Here is a 10,442-nt window from a genome sequence, read left to right as displayed (position 1 = left end):
GCCCAGGGGGGCAAGAGAGCTACCCTAGGTAACAGAGGGGACAATCTGACTCCAGATTCCCTCTGCTCTCCCTTGGCAGCCAACTTCCCCAGGCTACTTAATGCACTTCCATTCCCTGCTTCTCTGAGGACGTGCACTGGGATGCCCATACTGTAGCTGAGTTGTCACTTACAGTAGCCTTGATCTGGGGTCTTAGCTTGGAGGTTGAGGGCCAGAGTACTTAAACTCTTCTGAACCAAACTAGGCCACCTACAGTAGGGCCACAGAACCACCTGGTTAGTAAAACAGAATCTCAAGCAGGGCCCTAACTTTCTGACCAATCTGCATTTGAACAAGATCTGCATGAGATGTGTGTGCAGGCTCCACGGTGAGAAGCTCTAAGTTAGAGCAAGCCACTTCCCTCCACGAGCCTTAGTTGCTTTAAGAGAAATCAAAGGTATATAATATCTCAGACTTCTTTGCCAGAGCTAACACATTGGGAGCCGGGCCTTCCGCGTGACCTCTTGTGGGGCTATTTGCATTTTGTGGTGGCTTCTAGAAAGTGGAATTCCAGCTCTAGCAAGGCTAGGGGAATGATCCAACCTCTTTTCCTTTCTTTCTTTTTTTTTGCAGTTTTTGGCCAGGGTTGGGTTTGAACGCTCCACCTCTGGCATGTGGGGCCGCTGCCTACTCCTTTGAGCCACAGGTGCTGCCCCTCTTTTCCTTTCTGTCTGCTTAACCCCTCGTCTCTGCTAGAAACCAAGGGTAGGTGTAACTTCATAGGTGCTGGGATGTAGTTAATTCAATTCAATCTGCTTCAGCAACAATGATTGAGCGCCTTCTGTGTGATGGGCTCCGTAGCAGTGAATCTCCACTGTAGAATCATTCAAGATGCTTTTAAAAACTCGTCACCTCACCCTAGGCCCAGAGTCTTTGGAGGCAGGGCAGGGCATGGGTACTTATTAACATGCCTCGGGCAATTATAATGCACAGCCAGGTTGAGATTGGAATAAAAAAGGCTGCTGTCATACCTACAGGGCCATGTCCCCACTCTGCTTCCTTCTCTCAGGCTAGCCAGCTGCGGCAGGTCTGCTGGAAGTCAGGAGAAATCACCAGGAAATCATCAGGAAATTCCCTGGATACTGTAACCCGTGACAGAAACATTTAATTAATCATCAACCCTGAAACGTGATTCCTGTGGCCCATAAAGAGGACCTGCAGAGTCTTTGGAAACCTGTTCGTCCACTGCCTTCTCTAGATAGTTCCTTCTAGACCCAGGGACCTGTGCCCAAGGACCCCAGGCTGATGGGTGCCCAACTTTGCTCCGAGGCCAGTAAGTACACCTTCAAGCCCTGAGCTTGGTCCCTGGACTAGGGGTGCAGGAAATGGAAGGGGCTCTGTGCCATGCCTGGGGTGGGAGCTCCAGGAAGTAGAGGGGTGGTCAGTGTAAAGTTTAGGGGCCCTGGAGGGATCCCAGTTCTGCCAAGTTGAGCTGTGGGATCTTAGGCAAGCAACTTTGTCCCTGGGCCTCAGTTTCCTCATCTATAGGCTGGGGACAAGCTTACAAGGCTGCTAGGACACACAAACAAAAAGGGTATAGAGAGGAAGGTTCTCTATGAGACTTATCTGAGGCCACTGGTGTCCCTTAGCAGAAAGGATATGTGTGGGTGGGGACAAAGGAACTGGTCTTTTATCACCAGAGATTGAGACCACACATGCCTGCCCTCTCGGGCAAAGAGCTGGGAGCTGGAGCTCAGGGCCCTTGTCCTCTTGGGCCATGTTTCCACTGCTGCAGCACCTATGTCTGGAGTCCAGGCAGGGCGATGAAGTGCCCTAAAGGAGGCAGCATGGGAGTGCAGGGGTGGGAATGTGGATGTGCACAGCTACCCCGCCTCTGAGTCCTTTCCCGGAAGACTGGTGGGGAGGAGTAAAGGAGGCTACATGGTGCTCATTGGCGCCTGGCACCTCCAAAGACTTGCTGGATGGAGAGGCGGTGACAAAGAAGATGAAGTTCTGCAGAAGCCCTTGCTGAGCTGGGAGCTGGCCCTGCATCACTCAAATTCCAAGAGCCCATAGAGCTTGTAATTTGACTCTACCTGTCCAGGGTGGGGACATCTAAAAGGCCCTGACTTGTGTTCCCTGAACTTCCTGGCAGCCTCCTGAGGCGGGGCTGGGTGAGCTTTACAGACTGTCAAGATCCAGTCCAGGTCCAGTCCAGGAGCGGGTCCTTGTTGTGCAGCCCAGCACTTGATTCCACCCTTGGCAGCAGCCAGGGGAGGTGGGAGCAGGCAGAGTAATTGGGGCACTGTCACTCTGTCACTCTGCTTTTCTGAGCCTCAGACCCTGCCTGAAAGGGGGGCTGATAAAAAGGTGAGGGTGCTCAGGCTCTTGTGTACACAGAACACTGTGCCAGCACAGCCACTGGGGACAGTCCTGCTCACACCTGGCCTGTGCCCACCTCCCATACACCTCGGCCTGCGAGTGGGGTGGCCTGGATGTCCCAGGTCAAAAGGTGGGAGGACCCCTCTAGGCCTTGTGGGAGAAGGCAGAGTAGAGGTAGATAGCTACACCTTTCAGCCACTGTGACCTGGCTCCAAACTTAGTAGGGTGGGTGCAGTCCTGCAGACCCTGCGGTGCTGGCAGGTTGAGGGTAGGGCTCAGCGCATGCAATCCTGGCCATGCAATCCTGGTCATGTGACCACACAGGAGAGCGCATGTGAGGAGACTGAGCTCGGAGGGGCCCTCTGTTCCCCAGCCAGAGGCATCTTGTAAGGGCCTCTGGGGCTGCCCGCAGTAGGTAGCAGAGCTCAGTGTGCAGCAGAGGAGGGTTCCTAAGTGTCCTGACCATGTAGTGACCTATGCAGCTGGCTCTGTCCCCTCAGCCCCCCTCCTCTAAAAAGTGAGAGCAAGCTCCCATTGCCACTGGGAAGGCTCCTGAGGCAGGGCTGGGTGAACTTTACAGACTGGCAAGATCCAGTCCAGGGCAAGGCCTGCTTCTCCTGGGGTTCCCGGGCCCTCCCTGCCCTGCTGTGAGACTCATGTACCCACTGTGGCCACTTCTGTGGAGTTCCTCTTCCTCCTTGAACTGCCTCCCAGCCAGCCAGAGCCCCACTCCCCCAGGGCCAGGAAGTGCCTGGGGCAGTGAGCTCACCCTCCCACCCAAGCAGGGGGTCACCCTCTGTCCCAAGCACCTGCCCAGGTGGAAACTCCTGCCACAACCAGGATGGGCTCATCTCTGCTGGTTACCATTCAGGCTCAAGGTGCTGACTATGATGAGTCCCCAGTTCCTCAGACCCTGAGAGCTGGGTCCCTGGGCTCAGGTACAGGAAGTGGAGGGGCTCCATTGTCACTGCCACAGGAGCTCCACTGGGTGGAGCAGGAGTGACTCCTGTTTGACCCTAGTTCTGCCCCTGGTTGCTGTGAGGCCAGGGTTGCCTGTTTGCTCACCATCAACCTCTCAGGGTGGCAGCAGGATTGGGTGTGGTAGCATATGGACAGTGCTTGGATACTGGCCACCATCTCTAGCACTGCCCCTTGCCCAGGGCCATTGCTTCGGAGCCTTCGCAAGCCCACTCCAGGACTTCTATCCTGGTCCCACCTCAGGGATGGGTAGTGACCCAGCTGGGAGTGGCCTCCCTCCTCTGTGGTTTTGGCTGGTTATAATTGGTACCCCCATCTGCCCTGGTGCCCCCTAGGTGGAGGGTAAACAGGATCCCCCAGCAGGGATCAGCTAGATGGCACATCAATCTAGATGCAGGTGAGAATGGGCCCTAGGGGACAGTGACCTGTCTAGGTGAGCAGATGGGCAGGATTAGAATCCGGGTATCAGACATGGCCTGCCACTATGTCCCTGCCCTCCATAAAGTGGCCTCAACAATGGGTACAAGGACAGGCTCATCGATGTCAGGGCCCCAGTCTGATTTCAGATCACCATTTGTGCTGACTCAGAGACTTCAACTTAGGTACAGCCTTGAGGAACAAAGAGTCTGGGCAGAACTATTGGGATGGGAGCAACAGATGTGGGCATCCAGGAAGGTGCTGGCTGGCCAGGGGCGTGGGTGAGGGGGGTGAATGTGGATACAGGGGGCTCTGGGCAAGCCCTTTCAGAAGTCCCAAAGTCAGGGTGTTTGTCTCTAAAGCCTCGAGTAAGGGCATTTCATATAGGCTTACCTTTGGTCTGTGGAGGTCAAAGACAGATTCACTCTGACCTCAAGGGTGTCCTGTGTGCCTGACCAGATTAAGCCTCTATTTCTTAGGCCCTGCCAGAAGATTGCAGGCATGTGTGTGGTCAGAGAGCATTCCAGGGGAAAGTGATCCAATCTGGGAGGGGAGGGCCTTGCCCCTCTAGGCTGGGGTCGAGTTCAAGTTCTGCTTGAATTTACTTCTTTTTGTTTTCAACAGCAAGAGGTCCCCCAAGCCAGAAAGAGCAGGGTCAGGAGGGAAAGGGCAGGGGTGGGAGATCAGGCCTCCGGGCTGGCTAAAGGCAGTTCTGAGGCAGGAAACGCCCCTGGCTTCCTCTAGGCCTGGGACTGAAAGGAAAGGCTGCCCAGGAAGGAGGCTTCCCCTCCCTCTGGGCTGCAGAATGGTGTCATGTAGGAAGTCCCCTGGTTTCAGAGCCCGCCTAGGATTCTGAGAGGCCTGATCTGGGATCACCTCTCCAGCCTGCACCCCCACCCACAGGGAGCAGCCAGGCCCCTTTCTCTTCCAAGACAAGGATGTAGCCATTGCCAGGGCCCATGGACCTTGCAAGCATGCAAGTTCCCTGTGGGAAAATGAGAAAGTTGGACAAGCAGAGAGGGAAACGAGGCGTCTGCCAGAGGGGAGCACAGGTAGCGGCTGGGCACCTTCCTTCCAGGCAGATGTATGGAATAGACACACACAGCTAACTACACCTGCTCTTTCCACTTAACAATAATACCCATTACTAGATTGGATCCATCATGGGCAGAGCACCAACAGCCCTCAGCAAGGGGACCTGAGGCTTGGGGAGGTTCAAAGTGGGAACCCAGACATAACGAGGGGCAAAACAGACTCCTCACCTGGCTCTAAGCAGGTCTCTGGGGTTCTGGAGAGGGAGTGGGAGGGTTGAGGTGGTCCCAGGGAAGTTGGGGAGGTGGAAATGGTTCTCCAGAGGGGAGGTCAAGGTGGTGCACCCTAGTGCTGCGAGGGTGGGGGTTGGGAGATGGATGTGTGGGGTGTGTGGGGTGTCCAGGTGACCAGTGGATGCTGGGGACCCCCTAGGGTGCTGGTGGGCCCAGGCCTCGCCCACACTGACACTCTCCACTCCTGCCCCACCCCCCACCATCCTGCAGACAACAAGTCGCCCCCAGAGGCGCTTCGCTTCCACGCAGAAGCCAAGGGCTCACAGGTGCACCTGGATACCCATTGCTGCACCGCGCGCAGGCGCGCCACGTTCCACGACGGCATCGTCTTCAGTCAGCGGCCTGTGCTGCCGGGAGAGCGTGTGGCACTGCGCGTGCTGCGGCTGGAGGAAGGCTGGTGCGGCGGCCTCCGCGTGGGCTTCACGCGCCTGGACCCCGCGCGCATGTCCGCGTCCAGCCTGCCGCCCTTCGTGTGCCCAGACCTGGAGGAGCAGAGCCCGACGTGGGCTGCTGTGCTGCCCGAGGACTGCGCGCTTGAGGGGGATGTGGTCTGTTTCTGGGTGAACCGCCATGGCAGGCTCTTCGTTAAGATCAACGCTGGCCGCCCGTTCCTGCTGCGCAAGGGCGTGCTCATGGGCGCCCCGCTCTGGGCAGTAATGGACGTGTACGGGACCACCAAGGCCATCGAACTTCTGGGTGAGACAACTGCGGAGACCCAGACAGGCCCTAGGGAGGAAGGGGGAGATGGGGGCTCGGGTGGCGTCCCACCCCCGTCCGGAGCCAAAGGAAGAACCGTTCATTCGTTCAAATTCAGTTATTCCATCAACACTTGCCCAGTGTTATTTTTTAGACTGGGCACTGCAGACACCAGATGGACAAGACCCCAGGCATGGAGAGACGAGCCTTGTCCCTAAAGAATAAGGAGATACGGGCTCGGTGCTCGTAGCTCAGTGAGTAGGGCGCCAGGCACGTACACTTCGGCTGACAGGTTCGAGCCTGGCCCAGGCCAGCTGAACAACATGACAACTGCAACCAAAAAATAGCGGGTGTTGTGGCGGGCGCCTGTAGTCCCAGCTACCCTGGAGGCTGAGGCAAGAGAATCGCTTAAGCCTAAGAGTTTGAGGTTGCCGTGAGCTGTGACTCAACAGCACTCTACAGAGGGTGACATAGTGAGACTCTGCCCCCCCATCCCCCAAAAAAAGAAAGAAAGGAAAAGAAAGAACAAGGAGCTTGGTAAACAGTCTGTGAAGCTAGTGAATGATGCCCCATGATCATATCAATGTACATAGCTATGATTTAATAAAAAAAAAAAGAAAAGAAAAGATAAAATAAAAAATAAATAAAAAGAAAGAACAAGGAGATATGACCAGCACTCCAAACATCTGTTAAAGGGCTGATTACATTTTACAAATTAACATTTGGGCAGGCTTAGCAGTTTAAGGGGGAGTTCCTGAGAGAGAAAGATGGCAAGCAAAGAAAACAGGGCTACAGGTGCGAAAAAGATTCTGCCTGCAGGGGGAAAAAAATCAGAACCGCCCTTCTATCAACTCCAGAGTGGATTTCAGGGGAACACAGAGAGGGGTAATACCCTCAGCTACTGCAGAGGCTGAGTTGGGAGGATCCCTTGAGGCCAGAAGTTTAATGTTGCCGTGATTTACGATCGTGCCATTGCACTGCAGCCTGGGCAGTAGAGGAAGACCCCTGTCTCAAAAAAGATAAGAAAAAAAGAAGAACTCCCTTCCCCCCATTACTGGTGGTCCATCCCCGCTCCCACTGAATTTGTTTTTTAAAATCATCTGCCACTGCATCTGGAGCCTCACACTTTGGAGCACCTGATTTGACAGGTCTGGAGCAGGCCTAGCACCTCTGTTCTCCTGCCTCCTGGGGGATAGTGATGCACATCTGGGTTTGGAAACATACTTCTTGCTGAGGGTCTGCACTCAGGCAGTGGTATCACAGCAAAGAAAAAGGGAAGTTTAGAAGGAATCATCCAGCACCCAGGAATTCCCTGGGCTGGATTAAGCTGGGGAAGGGATGGCTCAGGCCAGAGTCTTACAATCAGTAGGTAGCTTCAGCATTGTAACCCAGAAAACAAAGGAGAGGGGCACTTTGCTTTGGGGCCTGGACCTGATGAGCGCACCTGGGTTTGCCCTCATGGCCCTGAGCTTCTTTCCTCTGCTTTAGATTCCACAGCCAGCCAGTTCCCCACAACTGTGTCTTATGTCCTCAGCAACATGGAAGTGCCAGAGCGTGAAGGTGAGTGGCTTCTCCAAGCACAGGGTCTCCCCAGGATTCTGGCACCTGGGGGTGGGGTGGGAGTTTGCTTGAGCCCTCATCACTCAGTCCAGTCTCCTGTGGGCTTTGGGACAAATGATTCAGCTCTGCCTACTAGAATACTAAAACCAATTTAACAGTTCTGCCTTTCAGAACATTGGCTAAGTATAAGTAACATCTGCTTATCCATGAGCAGATAATGTTATTTTGTTCTTGCTTAAAAAAAGCAATCTACATTCATTGTAAAGGCTTTGCCAAGCAGAAATAAATATTAAAGGATTATTAAAGGATAGAGATGAAAGTAAAAATTAAAATCACCCATTACCTTTTGGGTTAACTTCCTCCCAGTACTTTTTAGTCACAGCTATATACATATGTATATATGGGGAATTATTTATACTTTGTTTTCCCTCCCTTCCTTTCTCTCTCCCTTTCGATTTTAGAGATAGCATAAGCTTTCTTTTTCTCTAAATCGGAATTTGATAAGTATTTATGTACATTATGGTTTTCTTCCCAGTTTTTTTCACTTGATCACATTGTAAGTATTTCTTATGAAGTAATATTCTTCAAAACCTTACTTCACAGTTCTCTGTCCTGTGATTATCTCAGAAGTAGGCTGCCCATCCCTTGCGCCCACATGCCCTGACCTATGTTGTCCCCCTTTCCAGCTGCATCGGGAGATGAATGTACTGTCTGCTTACACCATGTTGCCAACACCTGCCTTGTACCCTGTGGCCACAAGCACTTCTGCAGCTACTGTGCCTGGAAAGTCTTCAAGGACACGGCCAAGTGCCCCTTGTGTCGCTGGCAGATAGAGGCCCTGGCCCCGGCATGAGTCTCCCCTGCTCTGAGGACCAGTGTAGACTCATGAGAGGAGAAGCCTTCGTGGTGTGGACAGCAGGTTGGGCCTACATCTGTGCCCACTCGTGGAGAGAGGAGTCAGCAGTAGAGAGAGGAAGGCAAGGATGGGCAGGGGCTGCTTCCCCCATGCTTTGCCCAACACAGGCTTGGCCAGTGGAGTGAGAAGAAACTCCTTTTCCTGCCCATGCCAGAACTATTCATCTGATGTGATGCTTTGTTCAGGGAGGAGGTAGCCTAACCCCTCATTTTATAGCCAGACATGCTTTTTATTCCCTTCACTCCATTCATGTTGAAAACATCTGTCATTTTCATTTTAGACTATTTTAGACAGGGGAATTTAAGGGATCTGCCTGTGTCCAGTGGCAACCCTGCACACCTGGGGTGTTAAAGAGCCTGGATCAGGAGCTAAGAGATAACCAAGAGGAATGTGTACAGCCCATGTGGAAGCTGGGGCACTTCTGACAAGTCCCCTCCAAAGTGGACCTGCGCTTACCTGCCCTGCCCCCCTTTCAGGGTAGCTCTGAGGTCCGGATGAGATCATGCATCTGAAGATAATTTAACACACAAAAGCGCACTGTGGTCATTATGATTATTTCCTTGCCATTTTCTGAGATTGCAAAATAAAGTTTGTGTTTCATGAATGATTTTGTAATGATTGGACTGTGTCCTCTCTGTGGCAATCTCTGGGAGTGGGTGGAGCTGTGGACTGGTCAGGATGATGGGACATTTGGGGATAGACATGCTTTTCTGTCTTCCCCAGACCCACTGTCCAGGTGGACTGAGTCAGGCTTTATTCAGCTGAGCATGTAAAGTAGGGGTCCTCAAACTGCAGCCCGCGGGCCACATGAGGCGATGTGTATTTGTTCCCGCTTTGTTTTTTCACTTCAAAATAAGATATGTGCAGTGTGCATTGGAATTTGTTCATAGTTTTTTTTTTTTAAACTATAGTCCGGCCCTCCAACGGTCTGAGGGACAGTGAATTGGCCCCCTGTTTAAAAAGTTTGAGGATGCCTGATAAAGGATAATGCTATAATCCCAACCCTCAAGTCCTGACCAGACTTTATTCTTGTCATTCTTTTTTTTTTTTTTTTTTTTTTGTAGAGACAGAGTCTCACTTTATGGCCTTCGGTAGAGTGCCGTGGCCTCACACAGCTCACAGCAACCTCCAACTCCTGAGCTTAAGCGATTCTCTTGCCTCAGCCTCCCGAGTAGCTGGGACTACAGGCGCCTGCCACAACGCCCAGCTATTTTTTGGTTGCAGTTTGGCCGGGGCTGGGTTTGAACCCGCCACCCTCAGTATATGGGGCCGGTGCCTTACTGACTGAGCCATAGGCGCCGCCCTATTCTTGTCATTCTTGATTTTGGGGGACTGCCTGGAGGCTCTGGCCCCTAACTAAAGGTAGAGATGGGCTGGGAGCCCATTTCAGCAGGTGTCTGTGGCAGGGGCAAGCCATGCCTGTCACGTTGCTGTGGTTTTAAATCTTTTTTCCGATATAAAAAGACTCATAGTTTACCATTAGTAGATACTTTATGAAAGAATTATTAGAGGAATCACCTCATAAAAAAGAAAAACCTAGAAAAATTAATATGATGGTGAGCAATAAAAGCAAAAGGGTTGGAGTTTGAGGTTGCTGTGAGCTATGATGCCACAGACTTTACTGAGGGTGACAAAGTGAGACTCTGTCCTCAAAATGATTTGAGAGCATGCACCCCCATAATATACAAATTCATTTACTTAATAATGATATGGATATAGTAGTTACATTAAAGTTCACAACAAAAATGAAAATTAGAACATGATGACTTTTACATGCATCTTTAGAGAAAATAAAACATACCAGGCTAGCGCCTGTGGCTCAGTGAGTAAGGTGTCAGCCCCATATACTGAGGGTGGTGGGTTCAAATCCGGCCCTGGCCAAACTGCAACAAAAAATAGCCGGGTATTGTGGCGGGCTCCTATAGTCCGAGCTACTTGGGAGGCTGAGGCAAGAGAATCACCTAAGCCCAAAAGCTGGAGGTTGCTGTGAGCTGTGATGCCATGGCATTCTACCAAGGGCAGCAAAGTGAGACTCTGTCTCAAAAAAAAAAAAAAAAAGAGCAAAAGGGTTGAGTTTAAATAAACGTTAATTGTAAAAAATATCAATAATAGTCTAAAATCAAAACCATAGATGTTATCGGCATGAATGGAGTGAACGGAATAAAAAGCATGTTTAGGGGGAAGAGGGA

General features: G+C 52.0%; 1 protein-coding gene across 2 annotated transcripts; it reads left to right on the top strand.

Moving 5' to 3' along the window:
• Positions 1-1,239: 1,239 nt before the first annotated feature.
• On the top strand, positions 1,240-8,329 carry NEURL3 (neuralized E3 ubiquitin protein ligase 3). 2 transcript variants are annotated; one of them, XM_053587394.1, is made up of 4 exons: positions 1,240-1,312; positions 5,292-5,777; positions 7,266-7,337; positions 8,024-8,329. In XM_053587394.1, exons 1-4 carry the CDS (start codon positions 1,285-1,287, stop codon positions 8,188-8,190), a joined length of 753 nt encoding a protein of 250 aa, XP_053443369.1. In that variant the 5' UTR covers positions 1,240-1,284; the 3' UTR covers positions 8,191-8,329. The 2 variants fall into 2 exon arrangements, with proteins under 2 accessions (XP_053443369.1, XP_053443368.1); XM_053587393.1 differs by lacking the exon at positions 1,240-1,312 and having other exon boundaries at positions 3,023-5,777.
• Positions 8,330-10,442: the final 2,113 nt, after the last annotated feature.

Source organism: Nycticebus coucang, chromosome 4 (assembly GCF_027406575.1).
Source record: "Nycticebus coucang isolate mNycCou1 chromosome 4, mNycCou1.pri, whole genome shotgun sequence".
Lineage (NCBI taxonomy): Eukaryota > Metazoa > Chordata > Mammalia > Primates > Lorisidae > Nycticebus > Nycticebus coucang.
Note: the sequence above shows the minus strand (reverse complement) of the source record. Positions and strands in the feature narration are given on the sequence as shown.